This window comes from Dunckerocampus dactyliophorus, chromosome 16 (assembly GCF_027744805.1).
Source record: "Dunckerocampus dactyliophorus isolate RoL2022-P2 chromosome 16, RoL_Ddac_1.1, whole genome shotgun sequence".
NCBI classification, from domain to species: domain Eukaryota; kingdom Metazoa; phylum Chordata; class Actinopteri; order Syngnathiformes; family Syngnathidae; genus Dunckerocampus; species Dunckerocampus dactyliophorus.
In genome coordinates, this window is record NC_072834.1 from 20,779,524 (window position 1) to 20,794,680 (window position 15,157).

Below are 15,157 nucleotides of genomic sequence, written 5' to 3' on the forward strand. Positions count from 1 at the left end.
GGATAAAAATGCAGACTTTGACCAAAAGGCCCTCGTTTTTACCCTATAAACCAGCTAGGATAGGATACCAGTGAGGCCTTTGATCGAAGGGGTCTGAGGTTTGATTCCATTGATTAGCGTAGGGTCAAGAAGAGGTCCTATGACGGCATTCGAGTCCAGAATTTGGATCATCACTAAAGGGCCACACATTTAATTACTAACTAGGGCATGGGTAAAAATGCATTGACTAAAGGATCTCAGGTTTGAGTCCACCGATTAGCGTAAGGATACAAATGTGGCCTGTAACTAAAGGGCTGCAATTTAGATTCTAGTCCAGAATCTGGATCGTTACTGAAATACCCTTTGTTATAAGTAATGTATTAGGGATATATAGGAATAAGGATGTGGCTACTGATCAAGGGGTTCAAGGTTCAATTCCATTGACTGACATTGGGACAGTGACTGAGAATCTGCACAGATGAACAAGGATAAAAATGCAGACTTTGACCAAAAGGCCCTAGTTTTTAACCTATAAATCGGCTAGGATAGGATATCAATGAGGCCCGTGATCGAAGGAGTCTGAGGTTTGATTCCACTGACGAGCCTAGGGTCAAGAATAGGTCCTATGGCCCCAGGTTACATCCCAGTCCAGAATCTGCATCATCACCCAAGGGCCACAGGTTTGATTCTACTAACTAGGGCATGGATAGAAATGTAGACTACAGTATGACTAAAAGGTTTCGTGTTTGATTCCACCGATTAGCATAAGGATAAGAATGTGGCCTGCAATCAAAGGGCTGCAAGTAAAATTCCAGGCCAAAATCTGAATTGTTACTGAAGATCGAAAGGCAGCACCTTTTATCTCACCGCCTGGCATCGGGTAAAGGATGGAGCTTCACTTTCATTCAAATCAACAATGTGGACTGTGACCAAAGAATGCTCGGTTTGGTCCTTACTTACCCTTACTATATTTCAGAATAAGAATAACAATGTGGCCACTGATCAAGGGGGGGTTTGACTCCACTGACTTCCATACAAACAAGAATGGGCCATTTGGCAAAAGGGGGCCTTGGTTTGGTTCTGCTGAATAGGATTAGGATAAAAATGAGGCCTGTAACAAAAGGTTTGATTTAGCATAATGCATCCCATGAGCAAAGGTGTACTGGGTTTGATTCCTGTTAAGAATGTGGACTGGGACTGAAGGTTTGATTGCATGGACTATTGTTGAGATAAGAATGTGGTCTGGGACCAAAGTTTCCAAGGTTCAATTACAGACTGTGCAGACTGTGACTAGTCAGCCCAAGCAATAAAGACACAAGCAATAACAAAGATCCACAGGTTGGATTCTATAATAGGCATAAGAATGCGGCCTGTGGCCAAAAGGCCACAGGTTCAATCCCATAGACCGGCACAGGGAGTCAAATCAAGGTCATGGTTGAAGTCTACCAAGTGGCATAAGGACATTGCACTCACAGCTGAGATGCACTTCATTGCCCACTGCACCACCGTGCGTACGTGAACATGACATTTAAAAGGGGGGTCTTAATCTTAATCTAACTTTTGACAATGTGGCAGGATGAATGCCAGAGTGTGAACATAAATAATAAGTAACGCAGAGAGAACTTGAATCAATTGAGCTCTGGTAGGATTTGCATGACTGAGATTTGCATTTTGATGGAGTTCTGCTGGCCTTGGTTTGCCCTCAGCTCGCTGAGAACATGCCAGCCAGGAGATAGCACCGTTAATTAGCCAGTGCCACCACCACAATGGGAATGAGCTCAATGGCTTCATTGCCTTATCTCTAATAGGCTCAAATTGATTTATGGACACGACGGCCAGCGCCAATGCTGAGTCCAGCGATCCTTTGGTTAACAAAATTAACCATATTAAGAAAAAATGCAATCATTTGTTAATGGGAATGTGTGACATCGTTTCAAGGTGAGTTTTACCTCATAGACCATCATTGTCAGCTTTCACCGCATTTACTGCGTAGTTGTATACTTTTATATCACGGGTGTCCACACTTTTTCCAGCCAGGGCCACAGAGTAAAAAATGAAAGGATGTAACTTTGCCATTTTGATATTTTGTAAATATATTGTAGGACGTTACATACAGTATATTTCAAGAAAAAAGTGCATCTCAGCTTTGTCATGTAGGTGAAAGAGCATATTATTAATATTATCGTCACTCTTTGGTATTTTTTCCCATTTTTGTTCTTAACTGATTCAGTCCTAGCCATTTTTCAAAAGACAACCCCTTCAGTAACGGCCGTTTTGGACGATTTTGACAGATCTTTCAAGGCACACAGAATATTGTGTTCTATGGCTATATAAACATGGAACCTACCAAAAGAAAGATTAGACTCCCGTCTTTCATCAGAAAGAAAAAAACTTGTTTCTACCTTTTTTCGTTGTATAGTAATCAGCGGTAGAACATAGGTAAGTTTCAGGAAAATATCAGTTCCCAACTAGAAAAGGGAGAAAAGCAGCTCTTTGTGAAAAGACACATTTCAAGCATAACTTTGACTTTGACACAAATATTTTTTGCTTTTGAGAGACCGCTCGAATATGTAAACAACTATACCAACATAAACAACACAAAAGAGGGGTTGTTTTACATCAAAATAATAATTTATCTACAAATATAACACCATGAAGTATTTACAATTTTCACATTTGGAACTAAACTACGTGTGTGCACGCATGTGCGTGGGTGCTTGCGTGTGTGTGCGTGTGTGTGTGCGTGTGTGTGTGTGTGTGTGTGCATGCGTCAAAATTTCCCTACAGTGTGTAACCTTCAGCACGCTACACTTCTCCATGCTGTGCCACTTCCTCCTTCCTGTCATGTGTGATTTTTCTGTTCACATGATCTCTGTCGAGCTCTTATCAAATGCACTTCTGCCACCTTGTGGCCGTTTTTATGGCTTGAAATTGCTCTGAAGTGAAATGCATTCGTGGAGAGTTGCATCATCACCTCTTATTTAAACGTAAAAGACGTATAAGTACGTTAGCATCGGGCGTTCGGTTTTATAAAAACGTATAACTATGCCTTTGGTATTGAATGAGTTTAAAAATATAATTTTTCTTTAAATTTTGAACTCTATGCTACTAAAATTATATATTTTTTCCTCATAAAATTACAGGTTTATTCTCATAAATTTGTGATTTTTTTTCTTAATTAAATACAAATTTTTATAATAATATCGTGACTTTATTTTTGCAAAATTACAGCTAACTTTTCATTTCTGCTTTCAACTTTCTTCTCGTAAATGTTCCTCTGGTAATGGTGACTTTGTCGCCATCATATTTTTACTTTATTCTCGTAACATAGTACGTTTTTTCCCCAACCTGATTTTCCAAGAGTGGCAACTCGTTATATTGTTTGTTTCTTATATAATTACGACTTTTAAAAATGAATTTCTTTCTTTAGTATTTCAACTTTATGCTACCGAAATGTCGTTAGTTTTCTTCAAAATATTACTACGTTATTCTCATACTTTTTCTTGTTAGATTACAATTTTTTTTTTAACATTTGGACTTTATTCTTACAACATTACCGCTGATTTTTCCATTTTTTTTCTGTCTTTTTTTTTGTTTCCTTGTCAAATTATATGCTTGGAATGCGCCGCGAGACTATAAAAAATTAGCTGCGGGCTGCAAATAGCCCCCGGGCTGCAATTTGGACACCGCTGGTCTACCCACTTGTTGCTAGGCAGAATTCATGGGGCACAATTATTTTAGTCCTCGGCTCTGCAAGCCCACACAGAGGATAAAGCACTTCACTTCACCGCTGTGCCTCAGCCCTGCCCCAGATTAATTATACAGTTTCAAAAAAAGTCACTTACAACAGTAATTGCTCAAAAATAAAACACATTTCATCCTTCATACGATATTATATTCATTATATCACAGACCAAGAGTCTCAAACATGTTATGTCAGTACAAAAATATAAAATAGAAAGAGGGAATTGAGTCAATATGAGTTGGTTTCGCCTTGACTGCTAGTTGAGTTCCGTTATTTTTGGCAGGGACCAGAAAAGAGAAAGTCAAAGCCATCAGGTGCACAATTTAGAAGGAAGAAAGAAGAGGAGGAAACCCCGGGGCCAAAGATGAAGGTATAACTTAATATAGTTAAGAAACACTAGTAGTCTAAATGTGTAAAAGAAAAAGAAAAAAAGGCAGAACCGCCACTGCTTACATGGCATACATGAATGCACACTAATCCTCACATGAACGCCGAAAAGCAAAAACAGAGTCTACCCCAGAGGATGGCGGGAATGAAGGAAGACAATCACATGACATAAAGTGCCGTTGTGTTGCTTCCCGCTCGCTGCCTCATTTTTCTCGCTTTGCCTTTCATTTCTATAAATCAATTGCGCATCCTTCCTACTTCTTTCCTCTCTGCTTCTTAAATATGTCTCTGATGGCGTTGGAGACAAACGTCCTGATTGTTTTGACGACACCGACGGCTGAGAGACGACTTGACACAAGTGAAGTGTGACACGAGTGACAACAAACAGCGGGATGATAAATGATGGCTGCTAATGGAAGTTGTGGGTTTTTTTCCCTTTTCTCTGCAATAGTACAACAGAACCTCTAAAGCGGCGGTGTTTTTATTGACCCGCTCCACATTTTCAAAAATTATTTAACAAGAAAAATAAATAAATGAAAAAACGACAACAGCAGCACCAAAAGTGGAAACATCTGCAGTCATTTTGTTAGAATAAAGTCAAACTATTCATTTTTAAAAAGTTGAAATCTGAGGAGAAAAATTGGTAATTTTATGAGAATAACGTCAGAAAATTATGAGGAAAAATAACGTCATTTTAGTTGCATACAAAACAAAATAAATGTGTAATTTGTGGAAAATTAGGTTTATGGGAATGAAGTCAAAAAGTCAAATATTACGGGATGAAAATTCACAAGAAGAAAGTGTAAATAGTTGGAAAATTACAGAAAAAATAGCTGTAAATTTACCAGAATAAAGTCAAAATATTAAGGGAAAAAAATGTATTTTAATGACAAAGATAGTCATAATTTTATGAGAATAAAGTGAAAATATTAGGGGAAAAAAGTTGTATTATAAAGACAAATAAAGTCACAATTTTCAGTCACAGCAGTTTTTTCCATTTGTGCTGTTTTTTTTCCAACCACTTCAACTTTGTTCTTTTTGGAATATTTGGACTTTTATTTTGTTTTGTTTGTTTTTTAAGATTTTTTTTGTTTAATATTTCAACTCTATGCTACTAAAATGACATTATTTTTCCTTATAGAGTAAAATCATCAGCTTATTCTAATAAAATTGTGACTTTATTTCTTTATTAGAATACAAATTTTTCCTCTGAATTTTTTTGCCTTTATTCTTTTAAAATTACAGCTGTTTTTTTTTCATTTTATGCTCCATTATTTTGGGGGGTTTTTTTGGTTTCTCATAACATTACAACTATTTTTTCTTGAATATTTCAACTCTACGCTACTAAAATGGCATTATTTTTCCTCGGAATATTACGACTCTATTCTCATAAAATTGCAACTTTTTTATATTGTTGTTTATTTTCAAAATTACTTTTCTTGGACACTTGGGACACCACTGGTCTACCCACTTGTTGCTAGGCAGAATTCATGGGGCGCAATCATTTTCCTCCTTTGCTCCGCTGGCCACACAGAGGATAAAGGACAGGGAGAGCTGGCAGGTAGGCACACAAAACGACATTTTGGAGATTTTTTTTGTTTTTACGTTTTTTCCAGCACAGCGCCGTTTGCCGGACGGATGAGACTTCCTCTCTCGGACAGGAAGTCTCTGCAGAAAGTTGCTGCGATGAATCACGTTTCCTAGCTTCACATGCGCATTTCAATGGCACGAATGCATCAACACCGCACCTACAAGTTCACACGCACGAGCATATAATTGGAAGCATCCATCACACGCGCACGCACACACACATGATATGGCTCCACAATGGCATCATTTGTTTTGCTAGCTGGTGGCTACGACGGCCCGCACGTCGCCCCGGGAGAGTTATGAAGTGTCTCGCAGCACTTTTGCGCCACATAATGGCTAATCTACAGATCATTAGTAACACTATACGCTTGACTTGTGTTATTCATTACCGCTGCTCCATTTCTTATTAAAAATTCTGGAGGAAGGGAGTGGGGGCCGGATTGTGATTGATGCCGCCTGCACGGCACGCACGCCAACGCCGGCGCCGCAGTGATTTCCGCCAGTTAAGGATCTGGCTGGCTCCGTGTCATTGTTAGCCGCACGATGCGAGAGACGCTCGCACGGCCGACACACAGCGCCTGATGGGTGGGGCGGGGGTTTGAGATTAAAGCGGCCAATGACTGGGAGTGATACTGGGAGTCAGCGTTTGGCCTACGAAGGCTTTAATCGTGAGAATTTTGGCAGATTATAAGCTTAAAGGAGAATAAGTAGAAAAGGGGCATGTTTTCAGGGCTAATTGGACAGGGGTGTTCAACGTGTGGGCTGGGGGTCGTTTGCTCCGCGGGTGTTTGTTCATTGGCCCGCAGCACGTTCTAAAATTATAGTTTAACAGTAAAACTAAAGAAAAAAAACCAACAACAACAGCAAAAATTTAAAAAAAAATCAGCAGTAATTATATAAGAATAAAGTCAAAATATTAAAACAAAAATTTGGCATCCAAAGAGAAAAAGTTGGAATTTTAGGAGAATAATATTAAGAGTAAAAATAATAATTAAAATAATAATTAAAAGTTGAAATATTGAATAAATATGTTGTGTTTTTTTTATTTGGAATATTAAGGAAAACAAACAAAACAACAAAAGAGGTTTTGCTTTTTTCAGAAAATTAGGTTGTGAAAAAAGTTATAATGTTACGGCAATAAAGTCAAAATATTATGTGAATAAAGTCATACTATTAAAAAAAAATTACAACAAGAAAGTTGGAAAATATTTTTAAAAACCCAGCAGAAATGAAAAAAAGCAGCTGTAATTTGACCGGAATAAAGTCAAAATATTAAAAGAAAAAAGTCGTATTCTAATGAGAAAGAAAGTCGTAACGAGAATAAACTCTTGATATTATGAGGAAAAATAATGGCATTAGTAGCATAGAGGTTAAGTTGTAGTATTTTGTAAAACAAAACAACAAATAAAATTGTCATTTTTTCAAAAATTTGGTTGTCGAAAAAGTGATAATGTTACGGGGATGAAGTCACAACATTACGAAGGAAAAATATTACAACAACAAAGTTGAAAGAGTTGGAAAATATTTTTTAAAAGAAGCAGAAATGAAAAAAAAATACTAAATTTTACCAGAATAAAGTCAAAATATTGAGTCTCAAACAAGAGCAGACTAAAAACAAAAAAGAAAAATAAAGACTAGCGTCAGCGGCCGATCCGGTGACAGCGCATGCTGATGGCACGTTGCACATCCGTACAGTCTGCCTGCAGTGCCAGATGGATGGCTGCGAGGGTCCCCGAACAATATAGGATGCATTCAGCCGTATAATAAGCGATAAAAGCTCGTGTATGTGCCCTCCAGACTTGTGCACCTCCCCCTCCCCCGCGAGTGGAGCTCGGCCGGGGGCTCGTTTCTCTTTTTCCACAAGTGAGATGCTTTTTCTTTTCATAAACCCAAAAAAGCGCCAATCTCACCAGCGACTATGGCACGAATGATGCCGATTGGGTGGGTGGCGGGGGTCGGGCGTATTGTCTCTTCCAACAACAAACATCATCATCAGGGTCAGCGCATTTCTTTCAACATTCCTTGAAGAGAAAAATGAAAGGATGCAACTTTGGTATTTTGTAAAGCAACACATGCAACATATGCTAAGACGTCATATCGATGTCATGTCAGCTTTGTCATGTAGGAGAAAACGTGCACTATTAATAGAAACCACTCTTTGATCTGGTTTTTTTTTCTGTTTTCCAAATATTTCAACTTTCCTCTGAGTTTGTCCTCGACCTGATTTTTCCAAAATGACAACTTAGTTTAGTTTTGTTTGCTTGTTCTTGTTAATCTGTTCTCACACTATTTTGACTTTATTACTCTATAACCTTTTCCGCAAGATCATTTTCCAAAAACGGCAACGTGATTTTGTTTTGTTTGCGTTTCATAATATTACAACTTGGAAAAAATGGCGTCTTTTTCCTTAACATTTGAACATTATGCTCCTAAACGTTATTTTTCCTCATATTGCAACTGTTTCTCCTAAAATGACGACTTTTTCCTCAATATATTACAGGTTTTTCCTCTTAATATTTTGACTTTATTCTTGTAAAATTACTGCAAATTTTTCCTTTTTTGCTGTTGTTGTTTTTTTGGTTTTAGTTTTTAAAATTGTTATGCAGTTTGCGGTGTCAAAAACCAGCAAGCCAAAGCCTCGGTGGCATTGTGTTGACGTACCTCACACAAAAGAACCCTCCGAAATGGACCCGACTCCATTAGAATGCAGACAAAATCACCGCTGCGACTCTACTGCTCATAAACTGCTACTTTACGGCGTAATTACCTTCGAAGAAAGGAGAGTCGTGCAATCACCCGCCCTTTGGGAAGGTCCCGTTATTGGAGGGATGAAAGGCTAGGGGGCGGCCTCGGGCACCAAAGCGTCCGACAAGGACACCTCAAGTTGACGGCAGCTTTGGCTTTGTCTTTCAGAGACGCGTCCCAAAAGTGGGGCTTTTGGTCTTATGCAATAAAGAGATGAAGCAAGCGGAGGAAAAATCAGAGCGACGCATCAAAACGTCTGACACCTGTGTGATGATCAGCGAGGACGATAGCTTAGCCTCGTTTTCCGTTTTAGGACACGAGTTGGAGGTCGATTGCATTATCTTTGCATAAAACTGGGTGGGGGGGGACATATGCAAGCGTGTAATTTTTTTTTTTTTTTTGCATTTATTTGTCAGAATTGGAAGAAATATGCACAAATTAGAAGTGCTTTGATGTAAACCTGGTTTCTTCTCATAGTGAAAAATGAAAGGATGCAACGTTGCCACTTTTGATATTTTGTAGAACACATGCAGATATGCTAAGAAGTCATATCCGTGTATTTCATCTCAGCTTTGTCATATACAGTACGTCAGTGGTCCCCAACCTTTTTTGACCCACGGACCGGCTTGTGTTCCCACAAATCTCCCTAATTTATCTTATTTATGATGTATTGTGCAAAACTAAGACAAGAATAACATCAAATTAAAAGCACAAAATGAATGCCGACCCACCATCCACCGGTTCGAGTTCCAGCCAAGTTTTTTCCAGAGAGATGATTACATCGCTAGCATGAATTAACTTGAGACAAATGTGCACATTAGCACTCAATAAGTCATCAAAACTTACCTTTATGCATTCCCAAATAGTATCAGCATTTGACACCAAATATGAGGTGAAAGAAAAATGCTAAAAATACAGTAGTAGTCTATCTGTGCGGCATGAGAGAAAGTTAGCACACGCACAATGGACATGCGTCAAGTGAGACGGATGTAACAGAGAGAATCCGGCCACTTTTCAAAATAAAACATAAAAAAATGAAATAATGGAAATTATTTTTTTCTGTGCGGCCCGGTACCAAATGACCCAAGGCCCGGTACCGGGACGCGGCCCGGGGGTGGGGCACCACTGATACAGGTGAAAACGCATGCTATTAATATCAACTTCACCCTTTGCTTTTTTTTCAAAACATTTTCCAAATATTTCAACTTTCTTCTTACATAAACTTTGTAGATTTTCTTCTTGTAATAGTGTACCTTTATTGCCATGACTTTATAACATTTATTCCAACCGAATTTTCCAAAAATGGCAACATTTGCCACTTTTTTTAAAAAATGAGATTTTTTTTTCATATTTCAACTCTATGCCACTAAAATAACATTCTGTTTCCTCATAGTATTTTATAGAGTTTATTCTGGTAAAATCATGCCTTTTTCCCATCAGAATGCAACTTAATTCTCTTCATATTTTAACTTTATTCTCGTAAGATTACAGTTGTTTGTTTCTGCTGCAACATTTTTGTTAGTTTTCCAATTATTTCAACTTCCTTCTTGTAAAGGAAGTTTCTCGTAATTATGACCTTATTCCCATAATATTATTCCTTTTTCCCCAAACAAATTTTCAGAAAATGACATCTTTATTTTGTCTTGTTTCTCATAATATTATGACTTTTAAAAAAACAGCTTTTTTTCTTTAATATTTAAACTCTATGCTACTAAAATAACATTATTTTACATCAAAATATGATGAGTATTGTCTTGTAAAATTCCAATGCTTTTCTCTTAATATTTTGACTTTATTGTCATAACATTAAAGCATTTTTTTTCATTTCTGCTGTAAATTTTGTTCTTGTAATTATGACTTTATTTTCATAATATGACGTTTTCCCCAACCTAATTTTCTAAAAAATTACAACCTTATTTACCGTAGTTTGTCTTTAAGAAAACGTTTTTTTTCTGTAATATTCCAACTCAGTGCTACTAAAAAACAGAATTTTTCTTCATAAAAGTATGAGTTTATTCCCGTAAAATTGCACTTTTGTCAAATGTTCAAATTATGACATATTTGTCTTAATATTTTGACTTTATTCTCGTAAAATTTCAGCTGTTTTGTTTTTCATTTCTGCTGTTCAAATTTCAACTTTGATATTGTATTTTTTTTTGCAACGTTATACCTTTTATTACCTGTTATTCTCAGAACATTATAACTTTTTCCACAATGTAATTTTCCTCCAAATTACAACTTTATTGGTTGTTTTGTTTGTTTATTTTTACGACAGAGTACTAGGGCCACATTTTCGAGAATAAAGACGTAAATTTATGAGAAAAACTTTATCCTTGTAAATTTACAACTTTATTCTCCAAATCTCATATTATTTTGTTTGTTTTTTTTCACTACGGAATATTAGGGCCACATTGGAAAAAATATATATATCTGAGATTTCCAGAATAAAGTCGTAAATTAACGAGAAAAAAATCGTAATATTACGACTTTACTCTCGCAAATTTACGACGTTATTCTGAAAATCTCAGATTATTATTTTGTCTCAATGTGGTCCTAATACTCTTTTCTAGTTTTTCATAATTTTACGACTTAAAAAAAAACCCATCTTTCCTTAGTATTTTAACTTTATTACTGTTTTCTTTCAATATTATGACTTTATTCTTGTAAAATTACTGCTGCTTTTTGTCGTAGTTTTTTTAGTTTTCTTGTTAAATGATATTTTGAGAACGTGCCGTCGGGCTGCACTCGTACGCCCCTGCTGCACGTCTTGCGGCATGTTTGGAATGAAGAGTTGTGTCCAAATGAGCAAAGAATGAGTTCAGCAGTCTTGTACAAGTGATTTTTAAAGGTGCTCAAGGTGATTAGAGGCGGTGTCATCAGGATCGGACCGGTCCTCGCTGATGGTCCGTCACCTTGAATGGAGTCTCATGATTGCGTCTTATTGGTGCAGCCAAGCAATCAGTTGCTCTCAGAAATCAAGGCGCTTCCTCAGTCCCCTCAACCTGGAAAACATTCCTTCCCTCCTTCCTTCTGTCCTTCTTTCCTCAGTCCCACAAGCTGCGGAAAGCATCCCCTTTCCAATATTTCCAATTCTTCACGCTCAGGATGTTTGAGAGGAAATTGAGGCTGAGGTTGGACGAGCGGAGCGAGAGATGACAAACACAATTAATAAAAATAAAGCCCCAGTTCCCAGATGGCCGGGGGAATGCTTTACTCCTCCTGGCGCGCCTTGCCGGGTCTTGGCATGTCCAGCTTCACCTTGTCCGTGCGTGCGAAGCTACGCTATGCGGGGCACGCCTGCTCCGTGACGGCTATAAATATCACTTATCAAGCTAACTGCCATCCCTCCTGAGAGCCAGCCAGCTGCAGACAGAGAGACTGAAGAGGAAGAAAACGCCAATGCAGGTGTGATTGCTCGCCAAGACTAACCGCATCCATCAGCCACCAACTGGAGACGCTACATCCCGCCAAACACCAAGCGAGCCGTGCACGCGCATAAGGAATTCAGACAATGTCGTTATTTAGTCATCGAATGGACTTTGTTTTAGCCTGTAACAAACATAATACACACGGAAAACTGTAGTGGCGTCTTCAGCGAACTAGCGTACATGTTTTCATAACATTGTCTCAAAATGACCTTGTACAAGTTTTGGTAAACACTGAAGACGTAGTGTTTTCACTGAACCTCACGAGTTTTTGTAAACCTAGCATAAATAAACACTTAGAATGTCCGCTTTAGAATGTTCATTGAACTTTATAAGCTTGCTTTCGTAAAAAACTTACACACAAATTCACTTTGAAGACAATTTTGTCACGAAAGAACCCGGTGTACGAGAGTTCATGAACGCTGAAGACATTTGGGTGTGTCCAATGATCCTCACATACGTGTTTGTGTAAAAGACAGTCTTCGATGACCTAGCATCCATTCATTCATCTTCTACGTGTTTGTGTAAAAGACAGTCTTCGATGACCTAGCATCCATCCATTCATCTTCTTCCAATTATCCGGGGTCGGGTCGCTGAGGCAGCAGTCTAAGCAGGTAAGCCAAGACTTCCCTCTCCCCGGCCACTTGTCCAGCTCCTCCCGGCGGATCCCGGGGCGTTCGCAGGCCAATTGTCCTGGGTCTTCCCTGAGGCTTCCTACCTTCGGATGTGCCCTGAACACCTCCCCAGGGAGGTGTCTTTGAGCTATCCTGACCAGATGCCCGAGTCACCTCATCTCGCTCCTCTCAATGCGGAGGAGCAGCGCTTCTTCTCTGAATTTCTCCCGGATGACAGTGCTTCTCACCTTATCTCTAAGGGAGAGCCCAGCCACTCATTTTGGCCACTTGTACCCACCATCTTGTCCTTTCAGTCATTACCCAAAGCTCACGACCAAAGGTGAGGGTAGGACTGTGGATCTACCACACTCAGCCTTTCGGCTGAGCTCTCTCTTCACCACAACGGACCGATGCAGAGTCTGCAGACGCTGCACCAATCCACCTGTCAATCCCGCGGTACCTAAACTCCTCCACTTGTGGCAGAATCTCATCCCTGGCCCAGAGATGACACTCCACTCTTTTCCGGGAGAGAACCATGGACTCGGACTTGGAGGTGCTTGGTTCTCGTCCCAGCCGCTTCACACTCGGCTGCGAACCGATCCAGGGAGAGTTGAAGACCCAATCCTGTTGCCACCAAACTGAATCACCTCAACGCCTCGGCTGCGCCTAGAAATTTTGTCCATAAAAGAATGAACAGAATCGGTGATAAGGGGCAGCCCTGGAGGAGTCCAACCCTCACTGGCAACGAGTCCGACTTAATGCAATGCGGCTCAAGCTCTGACACCGGTCATTCAGAAAGTATGAATGGTCCGGTACCCCATACTCCCGGTGTAGTCCCCACAGGCTTCCTCCAGGAACATGGTCCAACCCCTTCTCCAAGTCCACAAAAAACATGTGGACTGGTTGGGCAAACTCCCTTGCACCCTCAAGGGCCCTGCCGAGAGTGCAGTGTTGGTCCACAGTTCCACGACCAGGACCAAAACCACACACTTCCTCCTGAATCCCAGTCTCAACTCGCGTAGTAGTCAACAACCTAGCACACATTTTCATAAACAATAAGGACAACCTCTTTTAGAGAACCTCACCTACTTTCTGCATCGCAACACAGAAGACAATTCAGTCATCGTGTTAACAAGTTAACTTTGGAAGCAATTGAGTCGCGAATAAACCCGGCCTGCGGGATTTCACAAACGCTGTTTATGAGTCCTCAATGATCCTCACGTGTTTTCGTAAACTTTGTTGGAAATTTAGCCGTAACTAACATAACATACACTGGAGACAATTTAGCGTCTTCTGAACTAGTGTACATGTTTTGATAAAAATCGAAGACTATGTTTACCCTTTTAAAAGAAAAACCTTGTAGCGTTGTTTTACCAAATCTCAATTCAGAGTTTTCGTAAGCCTAGCATACATTTTGTTAACATTTAGGACATCCTCTTTCCAATGTTGAGTGAACCTCACATGCTTGCTTTCATAAACAATGACGACAATTTAGTCACAACAAATGTTTATTTGATTTTATTTTCCAAATATCTTAAATTTCCTGTTGAATAATCTTTGTAAATCTTCTTCTGGAAATATTATGACTTTATTCCCATATTAGAACTTTTTCCCAAACTCAATTTCCAAAAATGACAACTTAATTTTGTTTTGTTTGTTTCTCATAATATCTTTAAAAATAATAATAATAATAATATTTCAACTCTGTGCTACTAAAATGTAATTATTTTTCCACATAATATTCAAGTTTATTCTTGAATTGTTAGAATGCAATTTTTTTTATCTTAATGTTTTGACTTTCTTCTCATCAAATTACAGCTGTTTTTCCCTTTTCTGCTGTTGCTCTTTTGTTTTTTTCAAATTTCCAACTATTTCAACTTTCTTCTAGTAAATTTAGTTCTTGTGATATTATGACTTTATTCCCATAATATTTGAACTCGTATTTTGACGTTTTCCACAACATAATTTTCCAAAAATGACAACTGTATTCGTTGTTTTGTTTATTTCTCATATTAAAACTTAAAAAAAAAGAATGTCTTCATTCAATATTTCAACTTTATGCTGCTAAAATGATAATATTTCATTATTCTCGTGAAATTAACATTTTTCCTCGTTTGAGTACCACTTTTTTCTCTCAATAGCTTGACTTTATTCTTGTAAAATGACTGCCGTTTTTTCCATTTTTGCTTTTGTTTGTTGTTTTTCCCTAGTTTTCTAGTAAAATAATATTTCCAGAAAAAACCATCCGCGGGCACTTTGGACACCCCTGAGCTAACATCCATGTTTCCGTAGACGTTGAAGATGTTCTTAGTGTGCTCATGAAAACAACCCAAGTGAAAAGCTACCAATGAACCGAACATATGCTATGCGTATGTTTCTGATAAAAGTGCTAACCGCTGCCTTTTCCCCGACTGTTGTGGTTGCATTTAGCTAACATCCACCACGTTTATGTTCTCTCACTCATTCGCTTTTTGTGTGGATTGATGGAAGAGATTTTCATTTTCAGTCCGGTGCAGCATCTCTCCCTTAATTGCATCGACGCATCAGCGCACCCTCTCTGGCTGGTGTCCCGCTGTGAACAAAGTCCAAGTGAGCAGACACCTACGCCGGTCTACCCGGCATGCCGCAGCGTGGCCCAGCAGGTCCTGGCAGCGCTACACTGGGCCCTGAAG

The 15,157-nt window shown here is 38.9% G+C and overlaps 1 protein-coding gene across 2 annotated transcripts in view; it reads right to left on the reverse strand.

Annotated features, from left to right (window-relative positions):
- Positions 1-15,157, reverse strand: part of fstl4 (follistatin-like 4) — a 176,199-nt gene that overhangs the window by 109,790 nt on the left and 51,252 nt on the right. The window contains exon 1 of one of the 2 annotated variants that reach the window (XM_054754114.1): positions 9,293-9,440. The exons of the other annotated variant lie outside the window; for it this stretch is intronic. Coding sequence (XP_054610089.1) covers positions 9,293-9,302 — 10 coding nt within the window. The 5' untranslated portion in view covers positions 9,303-9,440. Of the gene's footprint in view, positions 1-9,292; positions 9,441-15,157 lie in introns of those variants that run through there. 2 annotated transcript variants of the gene reach the window in all.